Source organism: Neolamprologus brichardi, chromosome 8, assembly GCF_056152115.1.
Source record: "Neolamprologus brichardi isolate AB-2024 chromosome 8, ASM5615211v1, whole genome shotgun sequence".
In the NCBI taxonomy this organism is placed as follows: Eukaryota; Metazoa; Chordata; class Actinopteri; order Cichliformes; family Cichlidae; genus Neolamprologus; species Neolamprologus brichardi.
Window position 1 is genome coordinate 11,779,673 of NC_142111.1, and position 27,974 is coordinate 11,807,646.

At 38.7% G+C, this 27,974-nt stretch overlaps 2 protein-coding genes across 2 annotated transcripts in view; both read left to right on the top strand.

Annotated features, from left to right (window-relative positions):
* Positions 1-5,774, top strand: part of LOC102795324 (transient receptor potential cation channel subfamily M member 4-like) — a 31,657-nt gene extending 25,883 nt beyond the window's left edge. Inside the window, exons 22-28 of the mRNA XM_087845439.1 lie at positions 3,263-3,437; positions 3,610-3,775; positions 3,871-4,052; positions 4,365-4,497; positions 4,588-4,660; positions 5,376-5,469; positions 5,625-5,774. Of these exons, the coding sequence (XP_087701565.1) occupies positions 3,263-3,437; positions 3,610-3,775; positions 3,871-4,052; positions 4,365-4,497; positions 4,588-4,660; positions 5,376-5,469; positions 5,625-5,656 (855 nt within the window). The 3' untranslated portion in view covers positions 5,657-5,774. The remainder of the gene's footprint in view (positions 1-3,262; positions 3,438-3,609; positions 3,776-3,870; positions 4,053-4,364; positions 4,498-4,587; positions 4,661-5,375; positions 5,470-5,624) is intronic.
* A 1,381-nt stretch (positions 5,775-7,155) lies between these two features.
* LOC102795039 (transient receptor potential cation channel subfamily M member 4-like) lies at positions 7,156-27,865 on the top strand. Its single transcript, XM_087845180.1, has 25 exons — positions 7,156-7,408; positions 10,104-10,165; positions 10,254-10,431; positions 10,947-11,127; positions 12,649-12,818; positions 13,204-13,381; positions 13,888-13,952; positions 14,058-14,291; positions 16,878-16,980; positions 17,061-17,182; positions 17,304-17,603; positions 22,998-23,127; positions 23,297-23,442; positions 23,603-23,715; positions 23,791-23,898; positions 24,010-24,050; positions 24,142-24,374; positions 24,726-24,838; positions 25,146-25,278; positions 25,373-25,553; positions 25,741-25,900; positions 26,000-26,181; positions 26,533-26,665; positions 26,751-26,814; positions 27,674-27,865. Exons 1-25 carry the CDS (start codon positions 7,322-7,324, stop codon positions 27,785-27,787), a joined length of 3,531 nt encoding a protein of 1,176 aa, XP_087701306.1. The 5' UTR covers positions 7,156-7,321; the 3' UTR covers positions 27,788-27,865.
* Positions 27,866-27,974: the final 109 nt, after the last annotated feature.

The window sequence follows — 27,974 nt, forward strand, 5'->3', positions numbered from 1 at the left end:
TTAAATCTAAATGTTAAATTTTAAATCTAAATGTTACAGGAAACTAAATATATACCTAACATGCAAATTTATTGTAAGGAACAATGGGAATACCAAAATAAAAGCTTTACGAAATCCTCCGGTGCAAAAGTGTGCCGGTAGTGGTCAGATTGTGGCTGTATCCCAATTTGGGGTCTGCAGCCTTAAAGTACGCAGCCTTAACGGTCCTCAAGGGCCGCGTACTCGAAGACCGCTGAGGCCGGAAGTGAGAGGCTTGTGAAATGGGACGGTCTAGCCTCCGTCCCGCTGCCCAGGTTGCCTAGCAACCATGATACTAACCGCTGGAAACGTGTCATACTGCTTTGTTTGAAAAATCTTTGCTTCATTTGGTTGTTTATTTCTACATGAGCTTTGTGAGATTTGATAGGTATCTGAGGCTGAGACCACAGGACTGTAAAACATGATTGTTGGGGTTAATTTCTGTACTAAACAGTCATTTCAAGATTAGCTAATTGTTATTTACTAACTAATGTTGTTCATGAGACTAAAGTCATCTCACTTTGGTAATATAATTATAATATGGATAATATTATAGTTATTATATTAATCATTATTCGTTATTACAGCAGTGAACATGAACTCTGTGTCAAATACTGAGCTTCAGTAAAGATTCAAGTTGCATTTATTTATATTTCCTATCACCTTAAATCTTCACTCAAAGACAAGTATCTGTGACAGTGTATCTATAGATGTATTATATATAAGAGACAAATATTGTTCGTTTAATATGTTGGCATTACTAAATTTGGCTCAATGCTCATATATATGTATAAAAAGAAAATGTACGAGCTGTGATAACTGTTTCTGATAGAATGAAGAGTAGACTGATATATTAAATATTCCTTTATTGGGTGAGAAAATCATACCATGTCATAACTGCTTTAAGTCATACAGAATAGATACCAGACCCTTAAACAGGCTGACTTCTGCTAAATGGGTCAAACTGGGCAGAAAGTCTACAAACACATAACATCCTTATAGAATATGATGTAACACTATAGATCAACTTACCTCAAAATATATAAAGCAGATAAACAATTACAGCAATATGATACAACAAACACAGCAGTACTACTAATATAAAGTACTCAAAGCTTCATAGAACTAAAACAAACATTTATTTTAGGTCGTTAAATCCTCCCAATTCTTTCGATCTTTGGGCTGAAGAAAGGACAGTACTCGGTGTATAGATGCTCAATCAACAATCCTTTATTCCATACAATTCAACACTTTAAGAGCACAAACCATCCGATTGGGGAGACATGCATGAAGAGGGTCACAGCAAATCTCAAACTGGTGGAGGGTTACTCAAGCTCTTATAGCCTCTAGTGGCCCCCACCTAGTCGTAAAAACCTAAACATTCACATTCTTTCTAACTCCTAGCGAGCCTGACTTATGGCCTTGGCTCCCTATTTTGTCTACCTTCAACAACGGTGGGGGTGAAGCTCCCGTGGAATGTGCTCTCTGCAAGGTCCTGACTCTCTGAAAACAGTATTTCTTATAACTCAGCAGTATAATGCATCATAAACAATATCATTCATTCACACTGAATCAGCAGTCTAATGTAATAGAAATCAATTTAATAATAGTAATAGTTATCACCTTCTTCTAATTCAGGAGAATACTGCAAACTAAAACTACATAATAATTTCACAATCTTTAATTAGGGGTATAACATAGCATAAGATAATATTATAATCCCACAAGGTCCATTCTGCTGCTGATACATACTTTAGGTTTCTGAATATTAAACTTGTTTCTGCCTTTCATAGTGTGTAACCTGAAAGCCCTGAGTACTTTCTCCCACACTGACAAATGATAAAATTATTTGAACATTACCTAATAAGACTGATTCAGGACAGACAATTAGTTATTTTAAACTTTTCTAGCAGTCCTTCACAAACAGGGAACAGTCTGTCTATTCTCTCCATGTGTCAGCTGCTGCTGGCTCTTCCTCCTCCTCCTCCTCTTCCTGCTTCCTGCTTGTGCCGTGATATTCAGGACCGCAAACCGAGCAGCATCACTGACTTTCAGCTTGTTGTGTTTGTGGATATATGGCTGACTTTAATTATCCATAAAATCATCACATTCTCTGTAAGATTAAGGTTGACTATTGAACAGTGTATATTTTAAAGTAAAGGCTTTAAGTAAACGCTGAAAGTACTAACATCGCTAATGTCACATAACTCTGCCGACATGTGGCCAACAGTAATGTTTTGATGTTCTTCATTATTCAACATTTACACAATACGTGACATATTGTTCAGTACTTACTTTTAAAAGTTTACTCTTCAGCTACCCCGCTTCCACCGTTTTTTTCGGCAAAATAATGCACACCCACCATCGCACTATGAAGTCTGGGATATGTTGGGCCAAGAAGTCTACACCGCCACATCCTTTAAATTCAGGGAAATGAAGGATGCATTTAAGGGGCCGCATTTCGAGCAGGCTTTGAATTGGGACAGCCTTCGTCACGTCGCTGTAACGTAATCGGCCTTAAAATGCGGCCTTTAAGGCTGCAGACCCTAAATTGGGATACAGCCTGTGTCTGCTCTCTCCTGATGGTCACTTCTAAATGCCATGAGCTGCTTCACTTCTTACCTACGAGCATGTCCAGATATTTAGCTGGACTTGTGCTGCAGCGATTGTGAAGTGGAGACTGCAGCTGCTGAGAGTGCACTACTGCTGAACCTTTGGATGGCCGACAAAATGGATCTTCCAGTGTTTTCAGCTAAAGCACTGGACGTGCTGGTAGGCAGCTCATGGTGTTTAGAAGTGACCATCAGGGGAGATCAGACACAATCTGACCACTACCGGCACACTTTTGCACCGGAGGGTTTTCGTAAAGCTTTTATTTTGATATTTTCCATTGAATTTGCATGTTAGCTAAATATTTAATTTCCTGTAACATTTAATTTAATTTGATTTAACATTTGACATTTAGATTGAAATATAATATTTAGATTTAATATTTAGATTCAATATTTAAAATTGTGTTTTAAACATGTAAAGTTACAAATATTTTACGAAATGTTGTAAAAAATTACTCAAAAAACATGTTTTTGTAAGGTCTTGAGCTAAATGTGAAAAAATGTTACCGTTAATTTTTGCATGTTTCACTTTACGAATGGTGCCCCATATTAGTTGGCATTACAACTGTGGTACACTCATTATGTTTACATATATAATGCCTACAACAAGATCACAATTTCCTCTTGTTTAGATAAAGGATATCTTCTTCTTCCTCTTCTTCCTGGGTGTGTGGCTCATGGCGTATGGAGTTGCCAATCAGGCTCTGATCTACGCCTATGATCCAAACCCGAATCGCATTTTTCGGAGAGTTTTCTACAGGCCATACTTGCACATCTTTGGACAGATCCCCGTGGAAGAGATGGATGGTACAAGTGTTTGTGCAACTGGCATAAAAATAAGAAAATCTGTGTTAAAGCTGAAATTTCTTTTAAAATGCTGCAGTTTCCTGGAACCTACTTTCATCACAGAAATTTGAAATTGAGTGTTATTATCATTTTAACCATTTCTTAAATTTCTTACCTTTCCAATTTATTGCAGTGGGCAAGGACTGGGATGTTCCTTGTACACACAATGTGACTTTGATTGAGAGCGGTGAAGAGCCGTGTAGAAGTCACGAGAGTAACTGGCTGGTAGTGATTCTGCTAGTCGTATATCTCCTGGTCACCAACATCCTGCTCATCAACCTGCTTATTGCCATGTTTAGGTAAAGAACCAGTCTTTTATTATATCTGAGGATACATTCACATACTGAATGGCTTGACTTGACTCAGTGGCTCTGATCTGCTTGTATCTACACAGCTACACTTTCTCTAAAGTGCAGGAACACAGTGACACCTACTGGAAGTTCCAGCGTTACAACCTGATTGTTGAGTACCACTCCCGTCCTTCTTTGGCTCCGCCTTTCATTATCCTCTCACACATCAACCTTTTCATCAAGAGGGTCATCCGCAAAGTGCCCTCTGTAAAGATTCACCACTTTGGTCAGTATTGGATCAGGGGTGTTACTCTAATAAGTAATTGTTACTTAACTCTAAAAAAATCAAATGCTGAGTGAGGAATCCACACATGATTAGAATTAGGTAATTTCTTAAATGTCTTCTAAATTTTATTTGGTAATTGTGGGTTTTGGTTAAACAGTGCCAGCCCTGTTATCACTCAGTTACTAACTGAAAATGGCAGTGCCAAGTGCCATGCTTTTTGTTTACTTGCTCACTGACCTCAGTTTAGCAGTGATGAAAGCATGAAAACTGAATTGAAAAGTAATCATTTCAACTCTTGGTCTTTTCTATTAGTGTTAGACTTGGAACCAAAGGCAGCTAACAGATTATCAACGTGGGAAACGATTCAGAAGGAAGACTTCCTGACTGCTCAAAACAAGATCCAGAAAAGCAGCGACTCAGAAAGGCTCAAACGGATGTCTGCCAAGTGAGCACACCTTCATCCTCCACTGTAGCAGCATTATTTATTACTGTGTGACTCCATCATACTGAAGTAAATGTATCTTTGTTTATATAGGGTAGATGGTGTGCTTAAACATCTGAGTGAAAGCAGAGACTTTGAACACAGGCTACGGTCTCTGGAGAATCAGGTAAAATTGAAGCTCCAACTTATCATTTTGTACCCTTTAATTCATTCATAATACATATGTGGAGCTGCTGTGAAAGGGCATGTCTGCAGAGTTAAACTATTCTATATAAAGGTTAAAGCACTTCATAGCAGGTGGCAGTTGGCAAATTACATTAAGAGGAAGTTGAAACATAGGGAAAATACCTACTGTACAGCAAAAAGACAGTTTCAGGTTGGATAATGTGAAGTTGTTTCCTGGCTGATGTAAGAGTTATTTTGTGTGATGGTAAGTAATTCTTTAGTAAGTACTTTCATGGTTTGGATAATGTCACACGAAAGAAACAGATGCAGAACTTAAACTAACCAACTTAGTGCAATCAGTGGTATAAATGAGTGCATGTGCAAAGAAATTGTGTAGGCAATACTATCTAGCGCAGAAAAGAAAACCAATTTCTAAATGTGTCTGAGAGAAGAGAGCCATTCAAGAACTGAACTAAGGGGTTTTATGTAGCACTGGCAAACAGGGGCCAGGCTTTGCCACTGTCACTGCTTGGAAACAGGCCACAATAGCTTCTCCAATGCCTACAGATGAGACCACATAACAGGTTGAAAGGAAAGGATGGGATGAGTTGTCAGAGATAGGAAAAAAATAGCTTTTTTCAAGTGGTTTTTCTTGAGGTTTAAAAATGGCTATTCTCTCAGATACAGCTTTATGTTATTCTGCTCTTTATTTCCAGATGGATTATTGCTCCAGTGCACTCAGCTGGGTTGTGGATACTTTAGCACAAGGAAGCACATTCAAACCTCCTCGCCCCCCACCTGCATCACGAGGTACTTATGATTACAAAACGACCTGCAATATTCCAATATTGCTTTCAATACAAACTCAGCTATCCTAATCTTATTTTAAAAATATTTATATTACATTTTTTTGTGCTAAAATTGGTCCCTCTCACTTTTATTATTCTATCTGTTCTTCTACACAGACGTGGTACCCTCCCCTTCCAGCTCAACTTGATTAAATGACGCTTTAAATCAAGGAGAACACCTTCACTCATGTTCTGTTGACAACTTCTGTTGCAGTCTGCCACCATGAGCCTCACTGAACTGTTACCAATGCTTATAAAAGCAAAAAAAAAAGTATTTAGCCTATGCCATGTATTATATATATATATATGTATATATCTGTGTATATATGTATATATATATATATATATATATATATATATATATATATATATATATATATGTAGAGAGACAACACAGACAATACCTGTGAAAACAAGAAGAGCCAGGTGGGTCAGCTTTCCTTAAAATTAGTGATGGGATTTCTGGCTCTTTTTAGAGATATAGATAGATAGATACTCCTGGAATTTTAAAAAGTATTCTGATGTAATCTGTAGAGTTACATTATGAGCATCACAATACTTTTATTCAGTTCAGTTACACTTTAAATATATGAGTTGTATTGGTATGTTTGCATTCTTGTTCTTTAAATATAACGTTTTCATACCTAATAATAAATAAATGTTTACTAGAAATACAAAATAATAACCCTATTTTAACAATTTTTAAGCATTTAATTACTAATAATAACTAGCCTGGCTGCAGGTGTATCATTGGATGTCAGTAGCAGTTGCTAAAAGGCAGGGTTTGTTTCTTTTGGACACAGACAGGGTTGCTGTGTACTTCTATTTGTAGCAGGACCCAGTAGCTAACCTAGTTAGCTACTGGGTCCTGCTATACATTTACAGTTATGTGAAAGGGACAATGCACACTCTTTTTACCTATCAGCACATGACACATCCCCAATTTCAAAAAAGTGTATAAAGTGTAAATAAGCAATGCAATGATTTGATGTCTTGGTTAGTTATAGACCAATGTCCAATCTCCTTCTTATCTGAAGCATTCTTGAAATAGTGGTAAAACAGCTACAGCAAGTAATCATTTGCCGGGCAATTATAAATATGAAGTTTAACTTGGGTTTCAAAATTCGTCACAATACAGAAAAGGCATTGGTGAATGTGTTGATATGTAGATGTTAATGTAATGATAAGGTTTACCAGCAGGGGGCACTGTATTTAAGAAAGCTCATGAATGCCTCCAGGGGAGCACATAAAAGAAGACTGGTCTTTTAATAAAATGTTTGGGGCGCTAGCTCGCAAGAGATAAGTGGATGCTGTGTTATTTTTAACAAGCGCTACGAAGACAACACAGTGAAGGATAAAAATCATCTGGCTTTTTCAGTGAGCACAGCGCAGACACATAGGCTCTCTACAGAATGCATTGTATTTTTGAGCTCCAGTAACATTCAGAGAACACAAGCTTCAGTGGTTTTTAAATGTGTTACTGAAGGTCCCTTTCACCCCATCAGATACCACTGAGTGATAAGGGGATGAGGAAGTATTGCAAAAAATATTGCAGCTCAGACTCAGACCCAGCTCAGACTCCAAGGCTGTGGAGTTTGTTCTACTGACTGGCTCTTCCTGTTTTCATAGTTAGGAGGGAATATATCTGTGTAGCCACACCCTTACCTGTGTGCTGGCTGCACCTAGTTTTCTTTGTGCACACTGAGAGACGGCAGAGGCAGGGGATAGGGTTTCAATAGTGGGGCAATAGTCAGAAAGAAAATGTTTTAGTTCTTCTGCACAAATTTCTCACTGAGAATGACAGAACAGGAAACATGAAAAACACAGGACCAGAAGAAGGAGGTAGAGAAGGGGGAGGAGGCGACAACACAGACAATACCTGTGAAAACAAGAAGAGCCAGGTGGGTCAGCTTTCCTTAAAATTAGTGATGGGATTTCTGGCTCTTTTTAGAGATCCGGCTCTTTCGTCTCGGATCACTAAAAAGAGCCGGCTCTTTCAGCTCCGAACCGGTTCTTCAGGTTGTTTTGTTGCTTTAATTATTTAATCATTAACAATAATATAAAATTATGCAGAAAAGGAATTACTAATGTAAAAAAAAGTGGTTTTATTTATAGATGTTTATATAGCCCCTAGAGACAAAGCACGTACAAACTCTAAAGCATATACAAACTCCAAAAAGCACGTACAAACTCCAAAACACATTTCTAGCGTTTACTGAACTTCCAAAACAGAGCTACCCAGATCACTTAAATTACACAATTGAAAGCATGTGTATATTGTTACATAAGATAAGCACTCAAATAATTAAAAAAAAAAAAAAAGTTCATTTACCTGTTACTAACACACACCAAATCCGGTTGTTGATACTTCCTGGCTTGTGTAGCCACTAGGTAACAAAAGCTCAACACTGCTCCCTAGCATCCTGGAGCACTTCTGTTGTCTTTTGTACGTGATTCTGAGTTTGTACATGCTTAGGAGTTTGTACGTGTTTTGGAGTTTGTACGTGCTTTGTCTCTAAGGGCCACCATAAATATACTTTATTTATTCACTCCACATAAAATGTAATAAATAAATATAATACAAAAAAACAACTATTTACATTTTAAACTTTTAACTATTTAAATTTTCAGCTTTTTCCTTTTAAACAAATTTAACGTGAAACAACACAAAACACTGCAAACCACACCACAATTAAATATAAATTAAAATATTAAAACAAAAAGAAGATGCACATTCTCTGTCATATGGGCCTGTATGATCTCTGAATCCTTTATCATCTGCAACTGAAAATAGTGGATGATTACTATACCTTTCTAATGTGACGTTGTTGCCCCTGGCTCTCTTTCTCTCTGGCTCTGTTCCTGTGCTACTGCCAGTGTAACTAACGCCCCTCCCCCTTCTGCCCAGCGCAAAGTACAGGCAGCGCACGGAGTTTAGCGGAAAAAAGGGCGAGAGAGAGGGTGAGAGAAAGGAAAAAAAAAAACCTCACGGCTCCCAATAAAGACCCGGCTCGAGTTGTTCACTTCAAAGACCCGGCTCTAAGAGCCATTTTGTTCGCGAACGACCCATCACTATTTAAAATCGTTCCAGCTGTTGTTGTGATATCATGGTGGCATGTTGGCAAAAAAATGACCTCAAAACCTCAAAATAGAACAACAAAAAACTCACAGTTACCTTAACCCATTTACCACGGCTGCCAACCCATTTTACATTTTCAGCTCAGTTTTTAAAACCTTACAATCTACCTACAGCCCAGCCCATTCAGCAGTAAATTAATGTGTAACCTCGTATTGTGGATAGGTTATCTCAGTTGTTCTCCAGACTTAAGTTTGATCCGTTTACAGGATCCTGCCATGCAATTGCATTTGTCCCTTGCCATTGGGAACCGTCGGGTTAACTTTTTTCGAGTGGAAAAAAGTTAGCGTTCATCTTCCAGCTTCGCTGTGCTGTGTTTATATCATGCTAACCATATCTCTGTAGCTAGCTACCACGTAGCACATTATTATATAGGGCTTTGGAGTTGACGTCACGCCACAGTGCATTGTGGGATCGCGGCGCCATGACAGAAGGCCACAAATCAAAACAAACACACTGTGTTGGAAGCAGGACTGTCAGAACCATGCTTAAAACCAACGCAAAAGACAAAGGGCTGTATCGCGACCGATGGTGCCCAGACGCCGAGAGACGGTACTTGGAAAAAATAGCGTGCATCGGTAGCCCAACTTCAATAACTCTACAAACGGCGCTACTGTTTAGTTTTCTGTCTTTATTTATGTCGAAAGTACGGAAGAGGATTAGGGCCACTGGAAAAAAAAAGTGGGCATGTCTTTTTTTTTTTCTTCTTTTCCTGAATTCTGAGAAAAAAGTCAGAATTCTGACTTTTTTCTCAGATTTTTTTTCCCAGTGGCCCTAATCCTCTTCCGTACGAAAGCTATAGCAGAGCTGTATGTTTTAATTTTTCAGAAATCCCTCAGTCAGAACGTGGTATATCATCTTTAGATGGAATCTAGCGGGCTAACTTCAAACTCCGTTAAATTCCATAAATTCTGTTATCAAGGATGCCTGGATGTTAGACCAAATTGTTACACCTGGTACAGCAACTACACTGATCATTTTATTTTATATATATGTATATATATATTTCTGTATATATTATATTATAATATATATTGAAAGCTGAGGTTATTCTGAACCGAAAAGCATTCACTTATAGTATGATTTCTGACCATTTTACAGACAAAATTACCAAATAAGTCCAGGTGCCCTGTATGACACATGGGTTAAAGGGTTAAAGTTGTTTTTTCTTTTTTATTGAGTTGAAGTTAAAACTGTACATGGAAGTTTCTCTGCTTGAAGTTCCAAGTAACGGCAGTGACCCACTGCCAAACGTCTTGGAAAAACCTGTCATGCAACATCTGTGCAAGCGTGCAACTGGTGGGAGTTAAACCCAGCTTTACAGTTTTTCTTAATCTCCTTCGTAACACAGCTAGATATAGATGTAGATGTTTGTTTTTATTGATCAATGAGCATCAAGGGTCAATGATCCCTAATTCCCTAACCATTATTGATCACTGTTAAAAAAAAACTGCTTTCAGAGTTGGATCCCCAAAACCATCAAAAAGAGAGTGTGCAGCACCTTTGTAGAAGATTCTGTCAGGTACTGTGACCTCTGTCTTTTGATAGTGACATGTCTGTATTTTGAGTCAGCTCTCACAGTGATGTTTTTATCCCTCTACATCTCTCAGTAATGGTGCATTGTGTCAGTGTGGGGCTGCGAGAAATGACCATGCCTCTGTGGCTCTTGGAGACTATTTCAGCACTGCAATTGTGAACCACTGGGAAAGCATGCAGCACTCCTCTGAACAACCAACTGATGCATTTGGAGAGGTGCAATTTGCAGGGGCCAGCAAGAGGCACAGCCATGTGGGTGGATTTCTTTTTCTTTTTTTTGCACAATTCTTTATCTCTAGAGCAGGGGTGGGCAACTCCAGGCGTCGAGAGCCGGTGTCCTGTTTTAGATAGCACCCTGGGTCAACACAACTGAATCAAATGATTAGATCATTAGCAGGCCTCTGAAGAACTTCAAGAAGTGTTGAGGAGATAATTTAGTCATTTAAATCAGCTGTGTTGGATCAAGGTCACATCTAAAACCTTCAGGTCACCGGCTCTCGATACCTGGAGTTGGCCACCCCTGCCCTAGAGCCTTAAAGTATTTGAATATGTTTGCATGTTCTAAAAAGCAATGCCTGTAAAGGTGATTGAAATAAATATCCAGACAAACCCTGAGTTGTGGTGTGCAAATGACCAAACACTGATCAGATGTCATATTTATTTGAGCATCCTTTGTTCATTACTTTTATTACTTTCATTACTTCTTAAATCCTGTGCATTGCTGACATGTGCTTGTTCCTCTTAATCTGTCAAATCTCTAAACTTAGTTTCTGCGTCTGTCATGGAGCACTGAGCCTTTTTTTGTGTACAACATATTGACAACCCATTGGGGTCTTCCTCCACCCAACCTGGTTGTTTCTGTTGTGGGTGGAAATAGCAGGACACAGATAAAGACCTGGGTACGGGAGATCCTCAGACAGGGACTGGTGAAAGCATCACAAAGCACAGGTAAAAACATTAGGCAAGGATAGATGAAAATCATCACATCAAATGCTACTATGACAGTCTTCCTGACAAACTCATGTGTGATGTTCACCATGTGTCTAGAATATGTGTGTGCTGTTTGCTTAGCAGAAGCTGTCATAATTTTCTCAATGACATTTAAAAAAAATAAAAAACAATCTAAAAATGTGTCTTCAGTGAACTTCCTTTATTTTTAAGACTATAAAACTATATAGGCTGTCTTGATATAGTCATACATTGAAGTACCAACTATTCAGTTCAATTCAATTTCATTTAGATAGTGCCAAATCACAACAACTGGATTTAATAGGAAGCCAATGAAGAGAAGCCAATAAAGGAGAATTATGAGCTTGTTTTTTTTTTTGAATGATGGTTCATGTTTTTATTTTGCCTCTTGTTGTTCTATGTTTTAAACATTTACAATAGAGTTCAGAACAACACAACCAGAGACTTCAGATGCAGGGCCATGAATACTAGCACAGTGGCAGGTCTAATAAAAATTAACACTGTCAGTCCCTCTCTCAAAACAGTAGACATATCTATCTAACAAATGATGCTGCCAGGTCTTTCTTGAACATACTCATGGTGGTTTGAGGGTGAAAAAATGTAGTCTCAGAAGGTCAGTCGCTATGCTAACAACTTCAGCTGTAGTTCAAACATGCTTATGTTTACAGAATAAGGATATATCAACATCAAGCCTCAAAATACGTAAAAGGTGGATGAAGTTTTTGAAATAAACAAGGCCAAGTCCTGATCTTTACCTGACATGGTCAAATAATAGAAATGAAACTCAGCAGCAGAATTTAACTTTGGAAAAGAGCATCCAAGATTACCAACACCAAGTGGAGTGGCCAAAATCCTGTAATAATAAAGAATGGGCATCAGTCAGCGCAGACCTGACCAAAATTGTGGGAAATCTCAGAATAACAGTGGAGAAGAAACTAGATAGATAGGGTGATCTGATCTGATCTACTCTTATTGAGCACAAAGTTTAGGACAAAACAGCCAAGAAAAAAGAAAACATCGGTCACCTCCAATGGACGTCCATGGTTGCTATGTAAAAAACATTTCTCTGAAAATAAATGAAACTGGTCTGGACAAAGTGAATCCTCCCAAAAACATTGCAACATGTAGGGGGTGTGATGATATCCAAGGGAAAAGATGCCTCAAACATTCTCAACAGTCTGACTGACATGTCAGTGCAGAAGGCCGGTGTACCAGGGTTTGGGGGATGATTAGAACACACATAGACCAAGTCTGATCGTATAGCATCAAACCCAGTCTGCTAAAAGGGAAGGAAAAGACCTCCATGTCTTCTTCCTGGACCTAGCCAGTGCTTTTCATTCTGTCCCCCATTTGTTACTTAAACTAGAGTAACCAGCTGAAGGAGGAAATGATGAAAGGGCTTACCACTATCAGAATGACTTCTCTTTATTATATCTTTGACCCCAAATCCAAGCAGTGACTAATGCTTTCTCACACCGATTTTTAATCTGTTCCACCCAGGTGCATGGATATTAACTACAGGTCTGCGCGAAAGGCTTGGTCGGTGTGTTGGACAGGCAGTGAGAGATCATGCAGCTGCGGCATCTTCAGTCTCTCTCAATAAGGTGGTAGCGTTGGGGATTGCTCCGTGGGGCATAGTGGAAAAACGAGAGCAGCTGGTCAACCCTCAGGTAGTACAGTTTACACATTTCTCAAAGCATTAAGAATATCGTGTTAACTTTTACTATACAATCTTTTACTGTAAATCTTGCTTAAAGATTTGATTATATTTGTCTTTTTGAATGTTTTAATATTAGCTGTCCAGAATCATATAATGCTTATATTTCATGGGCACTAATTTCAAATTAATAAGACTATGTGGACCTAATCTTTGAGTGCTCAAGGTGAGGTAAATGTATGCTAATTGTGATTCATCTGGATAATCTCGGGACCAAACTTTGCATCTCCAATAAAAACACACCAAAAGGATGTGCAAGTTTCAGGCCTTTAAGACACCGTGGGAACTGATCAAGGCCAGGAAGAAACACTGGAATAACTGGTTTTCTTCTTTTGCAGGGAAGCTTTCCTGCAAGGTACTATGTCCAAAACATATCACGGGACTCCTGCTCACTGGACAACAACTACCAGGCCTTCCTGCTGGTGGATGATGGGAGTGTGGGCCGCAGAGGAGGAGAGATGGGTTTCAGAGCCAGACTGGAGGAATACATTTCCCATCAGCGCACAGGCATATTAGGTGAGAGATGGCACTATAAAATAAAATATTATATTAAGAATTATAATACTTATTTTGCGAGTGGTTGACTATTTATGAGCCTATCCTAGTTACTGTACAGGGCGTAACAGGTACACCCTGTACAGGTCACCAGTCTGTCACAAGGGCAGGACTACCACAAAGAGAACAATTTGGACTCACATTCACACTTTTGGGCAATTTCAAATCACCAGTTAACCTAACCCCACTAACTGCATGTTTTTGGACTGTGAAAGGAAACTGGAGCACCTAGAGAGAACCCATGCAAACATACAAGGTTCCAGTCAGATGGTGGATTCAAACACAGGACCTTCTTACTTTAACGCAACATTGCTAACCACTATGTTGCCAATGTTTAACCAAGTAAAAAAAAAAATCACAGGGTGCGCCATCTGTATCTTTGTTAGTTGCTGTGCCACTCCCATTAAGTTAGTAAAAACATTTTACCAAGATTGGAACGTGTTAAAAATTGTTGTATCTTTTTAAAGGAAGTGGCAGCATTGACATCCCTGTTGTTTGTATGCTGATATCAGGGGATGCAGACATGCTAAAGGTACAGTCTCTGCTTTATATGTTGATTGATAATCACAAAAAATGTTGAGACCTGATATTCAAATTGTGTAAATATTTCGTTCATGGTTTTTGTAACGCCTGTCAGAGAATGGATCGCTCTTTAAAAAGCTGCATCCCCTGGCTGGTTTTGGCTGGCTCAGGAGGCTTGGCTGATTTCCTGAATGATGTCTTGGAGAACCTGTCTTCAGCTCCAGCTGTGCCGTCCTCTGGTGAAGGCAACAGTGAGGCGGGTCCCAGCGTGGATCTTAAAGACAGAGTGTCAGAACGGTTTAAGAAGCATTTTCCTTCGGAAGTACAAACCGACAAACTAGTTGAACAGGTGAGTGCTGAGGCTTTTACTTTGCAAGAGTTGGAGGAAAGATTTTCGGTAGCACTTTGTATTACACCTTGTTAATAACTATTACATATATTATAAGTAATAACCACTTAATATCCAAGTAATATCATGGTAGCAACTGTGGTTACAGTTGAGTAATAGTTCCCTGAAATTTATATGAAAGCATAATAAACATAATAAATAACTGTGCCGTGAAAGAGGGTCTTCTAAACTTTTCTGCAAATCTAATGTATTCATATGTATTACTCTTTTAAACGTAATTATTGACATTTTGCACAAGTGTTTCCAGTTCATTTCGGACTTCCTGATGCTTTTTTTATTCAGCTATCATGACCATGGTATTAAAATGCCGCTTATTACATAGAAACTGCCACAGGTGTTTTCTGGTAGTCATTACTATTCTTAAGGTTGTTATTAACTGGCTACTACAGGGTTCATTCGGGTGCTTGAAATCTTTACAATGCTTGAATTTTAATATTGTCTTTTCAGGGTTTGAAAGTGCTTGAATTTCAATGTATTTTGCTGTATCTGAATAGTTTTCTTATCAGATAGCGAAATAGAATGAGTAAAATTAACATGCCTGGAGGTTGCCGTTTTAACGAGTATTTGATGGAAAATGACAATGGTTGAGTTTGCATTCTCGAGTCACATGATAGCTGAGTCCTCGTAAGCAATTTTCGAGTACGTGTACGTTACACATGTTAATTTTTAAATTGATTTTTATTATTTTGCTAGATATCAAACGCGCTGGTGAAATGATTGGAATGCACTGAGTGTGATGCAATACTGCAGCGCTAATATAGCATTTAGTTATGACATGGTGATTTATGGAATATGGTGTGAACTTAGCTAACATTGCTTAGCATGGAGTTACTTCCCTCAAGACAAAGCTTTAAACGTTAGCCCAATACATAACTAGCCAACTTAAGGCTTAAAAGCGAAGTTATCACCAAGTAAATAGAATATTGTTTATATTTCTGTGTATTGGTGCAGCTTTTTCAGGTATTAACTCGGTGCCTTTGGCAACACCTAGGGGGAATAATGGTAATATTATCCATTTGGGCACAAAGAATAGACAAATTTTTTGTTCCTCGGCTTTCATTCAAAATCTGTTTAACGTGAGCACCTACACAATAAACACCTTAAACATTGTAAATGGCTTCAAGCTCACACTGAGGCCTGTAGGGGACTATCAGCCACTGAGACATGAGACACATTTATGTGTTTTTGTATATAAATGTTTCACATAAGAAAGAAGCATCAATATCTGTTGAGAAGACTTAATAATTTGGGCTTGCTGTGTATTATTTTTGTGGTGTTTAGTGCAGTTTTCTTGTTTTGTGGTTTTGTGGTTTTTTTCAACAGTAGGTGAATATCTCTAACAAGTTGATTTGTTTACATTTGCACATCTTAATTTTTAAGTAAAATGTGTGTTTTGAGTTTATACACTGCATTCATATTAGTCAACCTGTTTTAACAAAGGAAGAATAAAGGTGTTTAAGTCAACCTAGGGTGATTTGTTTTTATTTTCACACGGTCTTACTGAGGTGATGCGAAGTGAAACATGTTTTTGGTAATGTGCAGCTCTGTTTTCTGCTTATTCTTCAGAAACTACCAGATATATTGCCAGGTAATGACCACACGTCTTGAAGTTAGTTTTAATAGGTTATTTATATGTTATTAAATAGAAACAGGCAGTTTTGCATTTTGCAGCTCTGTTTCCTGATCCACTACCAGAGGTAATAACAGAACTGAGCCACTTACCAAGCAGCTCATATAATGATGTCAATAATTGCATAACCTCAATCTAAATTGCAATAGTGTAAGTATAGTTGTGCTGAAAATAGATAAATCTATTATTGTTGAATGTGAATCAAAAAAGTGACATCATAGGTGAAAAGAAAGGAACTGTGGACAAAGTGGAGCAAAAAGACTCTTCTAAATGGGTTTAGAGCAGCGGGATTGGGGACCGCTGGTTTAGAGCATCAAGAAAAGTGTGTTTTTATAAAAGTTCTAAAAATTGTTTGCTTTTAATCAAACATGAATAAAAACAATAAAATCATACCCCAGTATGACCAGGGAAGAATACAAAAATAGAATAAATATCAAAACTTGTATTTAAAAAATCCAGAGCTGTTTGCCAACTGAAGAAGCAAAATCTCCCCAAGCTCACAGCTTGCCAAAAAAACATAAAAAGTATAATAAATCCTAGTCCAATCCTAAAGTCTGGTTAAAAGTTGCAATGGGCAGGCAGCATTATCACACATGAAGAAATCTCTACCGTTTCACTCTCCAGGTGCTGAACTCTGGAGGTAACCCATATTGGCATGTGTGTTAGTTATTTATGGTTAGATTTTTTTGTTTGTTTGTCTGTTTTGCTCTGCTCTGTTTTGAAAACATTAGCCAGAAAAGTTACAGAGAGTGCATAAAACTGACTGACATGAGAGATGCTTTCAAGCAGGTGCTATAACATCTGTGGAATGTACTTCATCTCCTACATCTTGTCCCTGTCATCTTGAAACTGTTGTCCAACATTCCTGTTTCCTTTTCCCCATCTTCTATTTCCAGGCTTTTAGCATTTACCAGAATAGAGGTTTGATTACGGTGTACCACGGAGAGCATGAGAGTCCAAATGACTTTGACACTGTCCTGCTTAAAACACTTGTGGGAGGTATGTATAAGTAGACCGTCATAACAGCTGCAACCCCTTTTTATCCTTAATTTTAATTTTTTTGTATTTGTCTTTTTTAGCAAGTAAGCAGCGCGCATTAGTTGAGGCAAACCCTTATAGTGATGAGCTGAAGTTAGCAGTAACGTGGAACAGGGTTGACATTGCAAAGAGTGAACTCTTCAATGGCGACATCCAGTGGAAGGTGAGGACGGGAACAGATGTGTAATATCAAGTTTGACAGATAAGTCAGTTTAAATGTGATTATTTGGCATTATTAATATTGACTTGCCTTAAAACATGATCTCCTTCCTCCAATTAAACAGTACGAAGATTTGGAAGACTCAATGACAGATGCGCTGATCAATGACAAGCCCCAGTTTGTTCGGCTTTTCACTGAAAATGGTTTGAACATTGTGGACTACTTAACCTATGGCAAGCTTGAAAGCCTTTATCGCTCTGTGCCAGATGGGACCTTGCTCTATCAGCTACTACAGCACTGCCTAGAGGAACGGCTGGGAAATATTGCATCTGCACAACCATCATCAGAACAACAGAGTTCATCCTCAAAAGTGGCGGAAGATAACAGTCAGAGCAGACCAAGGAGGGAGTTTACCCTGTTTGAGGTGAATCATTTTTGAGCCCCCTGCTGAAGTTGTAAATTTGTTCACTTCCCAAAAAAATTAACAGTCTTTACTTTTTAGGGTACCGCATTTTTGGTGCTAAAAGGCGCACTTACAATCCCTTAATTTTCTCAAAAATCGGTAGTGTGCCCTGTAATCCACTGCGCCTTATGTATGAATTCTGGTTGTTCTTACTGACCTTGAACCAATTTTATGTGGCACACAGTGCTCAAAAATCTGTCAAAAATGTTTTAGTGCGACTTAATGGATTGTCAGAACATTACGGCTACTGTAGTCAGGAGCCTCGTGGAGTAATCTGGGTTCAAACTCCGCTTCAGGTCCCAAAGTCAAACAAACACTGCAGCATCACTGAGAGTTAAAAACTGTCTAAATTCTTTCATGTTTAATAAAATTATCAGTGTTGCTGCTTTAACAATTAAGTTTAACATTCAGACATCCATTAAAGCAGAAATTATTAAATTTAACGGAGTTAGCAATTAGCAGGAGGTTAGCTCGCTAGTTTCCACCTAAACATGATATACCATGTTCTGACTTAGACAGCTATGTTAGCATAACATAAACCCAGCGAAGCTGGAGGAAGAACGCTAACTTTTTTCCACTCGATAAAAGTTAACATGAGGGTTCACGATGGCTAGGGACAAATGCAATCACATGGCAGGATGCTGTAAATGGACCAAACTTCAGGCAGGAGAACAACTGAGATAATCAAGTTAGTTATCAATATACTGCTGCATGGGCTGGGCTGTAATTAGATCTTGAGGTTTTAAAAACTGAGCTTTAAAATTATTAGCGGTAATAAAATAAAATTTGTCCCGAACCTTCGGGAACCCTAACGTTAACTTTTATTGAGTGGAAAAAAGTTAGCGTTCATTCTCCAACTTCACTGTTTATATATACTAACATAGCTGTGTCGCTAGCGTTCACGTAGCACATCATTATATATAGCTAGCCAAACTTCAGAAACCCTACAAATATCACTGGTGTTTACTTTCCTGTCTTCATTTATGTCGGAAATGATAACAGAGATGTACGTCTTAATTTCTTTCAGAAATCCCTCAGTCAGAACCTCGTATATTATATTTAGATGGAAACTAGCGAGCTAACTTCTAACTCCATTAAATTTCATAAATTATGTTTTTGTGGATGCCTGGATGTTAAACTTAATTGTTACACCTGGTAAAGCAGCAACACTGATCATTCTATTAAAGATGAAAGGATTTAGACAGTTTTTAACTCTCAGTGATGCCGCAGTGATCGTTGGACTTAGGGACCTGCAACAGAGTTTGGGATCAGGCACGGCTAATGACGTCAGACTTAAAGACTGGATAGTAACACCTGTTGGTGCCATTATTTTTTTTAAAAAAAACAAAGAAACAAAATGGTTGGTCTGTGTCCTTGGTCTGTGGCTCCATGCAAAATCTACCCTATGGGTTGAAGATGATCATGAAAAGCCTAAAACTACACAGGAGGAGCTTGTTAATAATGTGAAGCCAGTTCGGATTACAATCACCAATAACACTATTGAAAAGATGCTAGGCTATTATGGATTGAACTCTTGCAGCACCTGGAAGGTTCCAGCTCAATAAGGTGCTGTATAGACCTATATTAATTTACCAGGGAACATCTAAATGATTCAGAGAAGGCTTGGAAGAAAGTGCTGCGGTCAGATAAAACCAAAAGCCATCTGATTTGAGCTTTGTTTCGAGGAAGAAAAATGCTGTTTATTGCCCAAAGAACACCATAATTACTAGTGGTTTAACGGATCACGGTTGATCCGAAAACCGAACCGATCCCACTCCACGGTTCAGTACGCACGTGATCCGAAGATTCAAAAAAGAAAAGACAAGTATGTGTATGGTGGCGTGGTGGGTCTATCAATCAGTAGTTATGGCCAGTGCTAGCAGTCCAAGTGGAGGAGTTTGCGGCATTTAAGCAGCCCTTTGCTGCCCAATCCGACCGGGCTAAAGCTATTACAAAAGCTATTGGGGTGTTTAGCTGCAGATGGGAGGCCGTATTCCGTTGTGCAAAACAAGGGGTTTAAACTGTGATGAACGTGTTGATCCACGCTATGATATCCCGTTGCGCGTCCACTTCAGTGTGACAAGATCGTTCCAAGCATGTATGAGCAGGAAAAGTTTAAAGTTATGGCTGAACTGTCCCAGGCATCTTCTGTTGCCCTAACTACAAATGGGTGGACCTCCAGGGCAACGGAAAGCCACGTGACCGTGACCGCTCATTATATCACAGCGGAGTGGTAGATACAAAGCCCTGTACTGCCCTATAGATTACATTAGATTAGATGAAACTTTATTTATCCCTCGGGTGGATTCCTCCGGAAAATTCAGTTTCCAGTAGCACAGCACCGACAGAAGTTGCAGAATATGAGCAGAAATATACCATATATACACATATATAAATACAGAGTATACAAAAGGGATAAATAGAATAAATAGGAATAAGAATACAAGGGAGCGGCATATTTCAAGTATTGTGAGTCTATTACACCGTTGGATATTAACAAAAACTATTGCACAGTGAAAAGGCACTACAGCTTGCTAGTTCCCCCGTCCTTTGTCCCCGTTTCCCCTCCCTCTCCCCTCCAGCGAGTAGTTAAACAGTTTAATGGTGTGTGGGACAAAGGACTTTTTAAGTCTGCTGGTCCTTGACTTTGGGAGAAGCAACCTCTCACTGAACAGACTCCTCTGGTTGTTTATGTCCGTGTGCAGCGGACGGAGAGGATGCCCAGCATGGTCCACAATGTCCATATTGCACCTTAATTTGTTTTTATATAAGTGTGTGGAATGAGTCTTCTGTTGAATGTTTTTTAACAGGCAAAAAGTACTTGAATAAGTAAATGGTGAGTCGAATTTTTGTCTTTTTTTTTCTATTTTTGCTGATCCGAAAATTGATCCGATCCGTGACTTAAAACCGTGATTCTATCCGAACCGTGAGATTTTTGATCCGTTGCACCACTAATAACCACAGTCGAGCAGAGAGGAGGAAACATTATGCTTTGAGGCTGTTTTGGGGCCCTAAATGACCTCCAGCTGACCACAAACTTCACGAGGGTGGCTCCAACATACTCCAGCACTCTTGGTTGGCAACATGGCTTTTGCCATAGAATACCACTGGTGCCCTGCTTTTCACAGATGAGAGCAGGTGGTCTAAGGAGTCATATTTATGGAGGGATGCACAAACCTCTACAGGCTAGGCAGTAGGGTTGGGCGTTATGTAAAAAATTTCCAACCTACAGTTGTCAATCAAATAATCGACAGTGTGCAATATATTCGCGCATGCACAGACTTTTTGATGGGCGGAGCAATGTAGTCATGCACGGACTGATTTGCGTGATTACAACACAGAAGAAGTCCAAACATGGACAAACTAATTGCTAAAAAAAATATAAAGTCGCCAATTTGGGATTTCTTTGGCTTGACTCCGGATGAAAGAAGTAAACCTAAGGATGTAACCAAAGCGATGTGCTGCTTGTGCAGACATAGTGCGAGCAAAGGACTCAAATACAACTAACTTGCATGAGCATGTACGTGTCCACCATCCAAATGTTTTTTTTTATTTTCTGAACATTGGCTACTGCTTTTCTTTTGGTTATGAGTTTGAGTAAATGAATCTCTGAATTGGGGCGCACACTAAGGAAGATGCATTTGCTCGCAGATGAAAGAGGGGGCTGTTAAAACAGCGCTATTATTATTATATTTTTCTGTTGACTGCTTCCATTAGCTCCATCATTGTTAGCAAACTTACTCATGGGCAAATAAATAAATAAATCGCCCTTGTAAAAACGATCTGAGCCATCGTCGTTAGTCGATATATTCAGCACTTACTGCACTTACTACCTTTTAGGACTGCCACAAATGATTATTTTGATAGTCGACTAGTCACCGATTATTTTTGCGATTAGTCGACTAATCAGATCATGCATCCATTGGACGTGAAACGTACAGCTTATTGCAACAACATGCATCTGCTCTTATATAACTATCATTAGCTCACAGCTTGAAGTTTTAAGGTATGTGCTAACTAAAAATAAAGACAAGTTGATAATTTCTTAAATTTTAATGAAATTTGCAGATTCTCTTGGTGGCGTTTAATAAACTCAGACGTCTGCTCCCTAAAATATAACAGGACATTGGAGTAAATTCACGACCATCTCATACTTCTGTTTAATCAGTTCTCTGTTTGATGTTTATTCAGCTGTGTGAAAACTATAACTTAACTAATCTCAGCCAAACCGATTTACTCAGGAACAAATAAAACACTGAAAAAAGCCAAACAATAACATTTTTAAATTATCTAAGTGACTTATATATCATGTTTAACCTGAGTAGCCAAAGATCGCGGGGGTCTGAAAACGATTTGCCAAGACTTCGCTGTTCTCACCGGCTCTAGTGAGCCTTGAACCCCGGCTAGCTATCAAGCTGGTGGGTAACAGACGTCTCTGAAAACGTCGGAACACTTTTGCAAATATGTGATGTCTTCATAAACTGAGCAGATATTTGAAGTTTGCACATTCTCGACTGAAAATATCTTAAAAGTTTATTTTGTGACCCAGAAAGAATAATTAGGGTAATATTTAAACTAAGTAGCTGCCGCCATTGTTGGAAACTGGGCCGCGCTATGAATTCTGGGATATGCTGGCCATGAAGGATACACCTGACCTGATTCCCTTCTGCTACAGATCGGGTAGTGACACCTTCAAATCTGGGGAAATGAAGGACACATTTTTTGGCCGCATTTGGAAGCGTCTTTGAATTTGGACAGCCTTCATCACACCGCTGTAACGTAATCGTAAGCCTACAAATGCGGCCTCTGAAGGATGTGGACCCTGAATTTGGACACAGCTACGATCTTGGGGACTGCTTCTTCTTCTTCTTTGGGGTGTAACGGCAGCTTACACTCTTGAATCCTACTTATTCCTGCGTCTTTCAGGATCTTGCAAAGCTTCAAACGACGCGTTGACTATTTAATAAGTCGTCAACGATTTTGATAGTTGGCGTAATCATGACTAGTTGACTAATCGTGGCAGCCCTACTACCTTTAGGTATCGGGATGATATCCTTGGACTCATTATCAGATGTTATGCTGGTGCAGTGGATAATATGGTGATTATAAACTGGCAGTTACTCGAGGATGAAGGAATTGATACCACTGAGTGGTCCCCATGCTAACCTAGGATCCTGTCTCCCTGGACACATTTTCTTTAAATTCAGTTAATCATTTTAATTTCCATCAAACATTTTGGCATCCTTTCATTCCTAACACAGTCCACATCAATACAGATATGATTTTTTCCCTATTGAAATCTAATGAGTTTTCAAAGTGTTCCTCTAAGAAAATATATAATTGCTTGCTTTCCAGGCAGGAGAGGCAGTCCTGAGTGCTCTTGGTGGCTGTAAGATACTCAGAGAACTGTCCAAACGGGAGGATGAGACTGAAACCAAACTCTCCATGAAAGAACTGGCCCAGAAGTTTGAGAACCTGGCTCATGGTGAGACAATAACTACAACTGTCTGCTACTGTTGATGCTATAATAATTAGATATTTCAAAACCATTTCACAAAGAGCCCTTTGAATTTTCCTTTTAACAGCTTAGGTTTGTTATTATTTTGTTACATATCTAACTCTTTGTCATGTGTCTTGTGTCCACTTTACCTCAGATATTTTCAGCTCTTGCTATCGCAGTGATGAAAACCGCTCTTTCAGCCTGCTGATTAGAAAGTCTCCTGTCTGGGGTCACAGCACCTGTCTTCAGATGGGTGTGAGTGCTGATGCACGGCGTTTCTTCAGTAATGATGGTGTACAGGTGTGTCATATCTTTAATTCATGTTGTTGTCATGATTTCAAATAGCAGATGAGTTTTACAAAGGAAATATAGCATGATATTTGTAAAATAACACAACACTTCATGTTGAGCCGGTGAGCTGCTGTTGATGGACAAGGACTGCTTTTCTGTGCTCTTCCAGTCTCTGCTGTCCCAGATCTGGTGGGGTGATATGAAGAGGAACACAGAGATCTGGAAGCTTCTGCTCGCGTTCTTCTGCCCCATCCTCTGCTACACCACCCTCATCTCTTTCAGGTAAAATTTTTAATTTAAGGTTTGTAAGTTATTTTTTAATATTTTTTTAAACATTTGCCACTTTTTTCCCCGCAGGAATCAATACGATCAGCAAGAGGAGGAGAGGATGCCTTTTGAGGATGAGCTGGACACTGACAGTCTCTATGGGACCACTGTCTTCTCTTTCTCTGACATCAAGCAGCGGTAATATTTCCATCTGCACTCTTCAGTATTAATCTGTAAAACATCAGTTTGTTATTTATTTGCATTAGTCTACTTTTACTTTTACTTTAAAATGTTTTTTTAATATCTCAGTGAAGTTGACTCAGAAGGTCAAAAGAGTGATGCCATTAAAGGTGAGTCCTGTTTAAAGAGTCATCTGATTCTTGCTGCAGATGCTGTCATTTTTAGTCACCTGCTTATTTGTGTTTCTAATCTTTGATACAGGCGTACCCCAACGACCACCACAGCGTCCATTCATAGTGTCACGCTGGCGTCAGTTCTGGTTTGCACCGGTCACCTCTTTTCTGGGCAACGTCCTGATGTACTTCCTGTTTCTCTTGCTTTTCGCCTACGTGTTGTTGGTGGATTTCAAGCCTCCACCCCCCTCAGGTCCAGCTGCCACTGAGTGTGTGTTGTACTTCTGGGTATTTACCCTCGTTTGTGAGGAGATCCGACAGGTGAGTGAAGAGAAACATCTTACTTAGAACTTACTTTCTTACTTTGTTTGCCAAAATGTTTAACTGTATAAAATGTGAAGTGAACAACTGAATGCAGCAATATGCACTTAATTGAAATCTTTTTTTTAATTGCACATAGTAGAAAGAGACAATATGTGTGTCATTGGAACACAAGCATTAAATTGAAGATGGACACAAAAATAAATAAACAAAATTAATAAGCTTCAAGGTGCATGCATAGGCAGGTACATAAACACTATTATCATACTAAAGTATGTTGATAGTTTTTATTATTGTAGTTTTTGTTTTCTGACGATCTGTTAAGTTTATTTTTTTTTCGTCTTCTTCAAGACGCTTTTTTTGGGGACGACCTGGAGTCAAAGTTTCAGACTCTACATTCAGGATGTGTGGAATAAATGTGACCTCACTGCCATCAGCCTGTTCATTGTCGGACTGATTTGCAGGTATGGACAAGATATAAAAATGATATCTTAATCTTAGATTGCCCATCAAAAACTTTCCACAACACTACAAACAGTTTAGTTTGTCATTGCATGATTGTAACATTTAAGAAATCACAGTATTTGTTTTGTGGTACTTGTTTGGCTTCTTAAGTGTGTCTCAAATAATTTTTTTAATACTTAGTTTTTAGTCACTTAAATTTAAAACATTTCCTCAGTTAACAACCAAATGTCACTGGTTAATTTACAGGTTTGCCACCAGGTGCTGCTGCTGTCTCATTGATTCAGTGATGCTGTGCTTATATTTCAGGATGTTCCACTGGTCACATGAATTTGGCCGAGATGTCCTGTGTTTGGACTACATGGTCTTCACCCTTCGCCTCATTCACATTTTTGCCATTCACAAGCAGCTGGGACCAAAACTCATCATTGTAGGAAATATGGTGAGAAAGTTACCATCAGTTGGCAATATACCAGGAATATGTGTTTAATAATACAATGTGAGCAACAACATGACAATTTCCTCCTCTTGTTCAGATGAAGGATGTCTTCTTCTTCCTCTTCTTCCTGGGCGTGTGGGTCTTGGCGTACGGAGTTGCCAATCAGGCTCTGATCTACACCTACGATCCAAATCCAAATCGCATTTTTCTGAGAGTTTTCTACATGCCATACTTGCACATCTTTGGATACGGCTCTTCCATCGAGGAAGAGATGGATGGTACAAGTGTTTGTGCAATTTGCATGAAAATAAGAAAATTGTTATTACACTGAAATCAGTTTTAAAATGCTGCTTTTTTTCTACTGCAGCTTTTTAAAATTCATCACAGCAATTAGAAATTGAGTTTTTTTTTTATAATTGTAACCCTTATTTTAACCTTTCTCCTTTTATCTCTATTTTGTGACAGTGGGCCGGGAACTAAACTGCACAGACAATGTGACTTTGATTGAGAGTGGAGAAGAGCCGTGTAGAAATCAGGATAGTAACTGGCTGGTAGTGATTCTGCTAGTCGTATATCTCCTCGTCACCAACATCCTGCTCATCAACCTGCTTATTGCCATGTTTAGGTAAAGAACCAGTCTGTCATTATGTTTCTCTGGCTGCATTCACAAACTGTGAATGGTTTGACTTGACTCAGTGGCTCTGATCTGCTTGTATCCACACAGCTACACTTTCTCTGAAGTGCAGGAAGACAGTGACACCTACTGGAAGTTCCAGCGTTACAACCTGATTGTTGAGTACCACTCCCGTCCTTCTTTGGCTCCGCCTTTCATTATCCTCTCACACATCAAAGTCTTTATCAAGAGGATCATCCACAAAGTGCCCTCTGTAAAGATCCACCACTTTGGTCAGTATTGGATCAGGAGTCTTAGTTCACAATAATACAATAAATGTATTAATTTAATAAAGTTATTGCTTTATTATATTGAAATAATAAGTGTAACAGGTGAGAAAGCCACAGTTGATTGGAATTGGATACTTGGTAAATATCTTCCAGTTGTTGTTGTTCACAAATGAGTTTTTATGGGGTTTTTTGATCAGTTGCTGCCATGTTATAACTAAGTTACTCACTAAAAATTGCAATGTCTAAATGAGAATGGGCTGTTTGTTTATTTGCAAACTGACCTCAGCTTAGCACCGATGTAAACAAACAGTGAGTTGAAAGGTAATCAATTCAAACCTTTGTCTTTTCTATCAGTGTTAGACTTGGAAGCAAAGGCAGCGAACAGATTATCAACGTGGGAAACGATTCAGAAGGAAGACTTCCTGACTGCTCGAAACAAGATCCAGAAAAGCAGCGACTCAGAAAGGCTCAAACGGATGTCTGCCAAGTGAGCAAAGCATCCTGCTCCACTATAGCAGCAAAATGAAATTGTGACTCCATCATTCTGAAGAATGTTTATTTTTTTGATATAGGGTAGATGATGTGCTTAAACGTCTGACTGAAAGCAAAGAGTTTGAACACAGACTACAGGCTCAGGTAAAACAGAAGCATTTTTCTGAAGCTCTCACTTTGTCATTTAATACCCTTTGACTCATTCCTCATACAAATGTAGAAATGCATGTCTGCACAGTCAAAGTATTTTATATAGAGATTAGAGAGTATAATGACAGAAAGATGGAACATGGGGGAAAACACCTACTATAAAGCAGAAAGGCAGTTTAAGTTGGGTTTATGTAAAGTTGTTTGCTGGCTGAGGTCAGAGATAATGTGGGTGATGGTAAGTAATGCGTATTTAATATTTTGGAGAAAAAAACAGCCAATAGTTTTGGTTGCACATTAGTTAGAGTGTTAGAAAGTGACAAATTTTGGTCTTGTAGAAATGAAAGGTGAGTTTTAGTAGGGCTGGTAGGTGGATTTTGGTCACTAGATGGAGCCAGGCAAGCAGTCTCTATTTTATCTGTCTTTGAACTAAGCTAAGCTAGGCTTTGCTGCCCTCATGTGTGTCTTTGATGATGCAGTTTCCTTATTCAAGATGATTTTCTCCAGTAGGAGACAAAACACCTTTTAGCACAAAAACATTTTTACTCTCTGAGCTTTCCAATTATTAAAATAGTACTTTATGTTAATGCTCAAATGGGACTACATAATATTTATTTGATATAAATACTGAAATTAAACAGATTATTTCAATCTGTTTTGTGTTTTGTTATAGACACAAAGACAAGACATGCAATGAACAGAAAGCTTGAACACATATATCTCTGCCATTATTCATTATTGATATCAATAAAAAATAAGTCATCCTTTTCTCACTTGGTTTTCATTTAGATTTAAGAATAACTCTATTCTATTCTGGACTTTTATGATATTCTGATATTCTGCTCTTTCTTCTCAGATGGAGCATTACTCAACTGTCCTCAACTGGGTTGTGGATACTTTAGCACAAGGAAGTACAGTTAAACCTCCTCGTGCCCCACCTGTGTTACGAGGTACTTCCCAGAACTTATGAAATCAGTTTTGCTTACAAAACAGCCTGCATGTTGAAAAAGTCACACTGCTTTCACTCGGGTTTTATTGCAGTAAGTAAGCAGATAACATCTCATCTTCATTGCTTTAGTTTTAAAAGCGCTTAGTAAATCTTTTACATTGTAGTCGGATTTTCTGTGATGTTGTCTATCAGGGGTCATATTGAGAAC

Coding starts and splice junctions, on each gene's coding strand:
- LOC102795039 (XM_087845180.1), top strand. CDS start 7,322: ATGAAAAACACAGGACCAGAAGAAGGAGGTAGAGAAGGGGGAGGAGGC. Junction 24,839..25,145: donor ATTGTCGGACTGATTTGCAG/GTATGGACAAGA, acceptor CTTATATTTCAG/GATGTTCCACTGGTCACATG. Junction 26,815..27,673: donor AACACAGACTACAGGCTCAG/GTAAAACAGAAG, acceptor CTTTCTTCTCAG/ATGGAGCATTACTCAACTGT.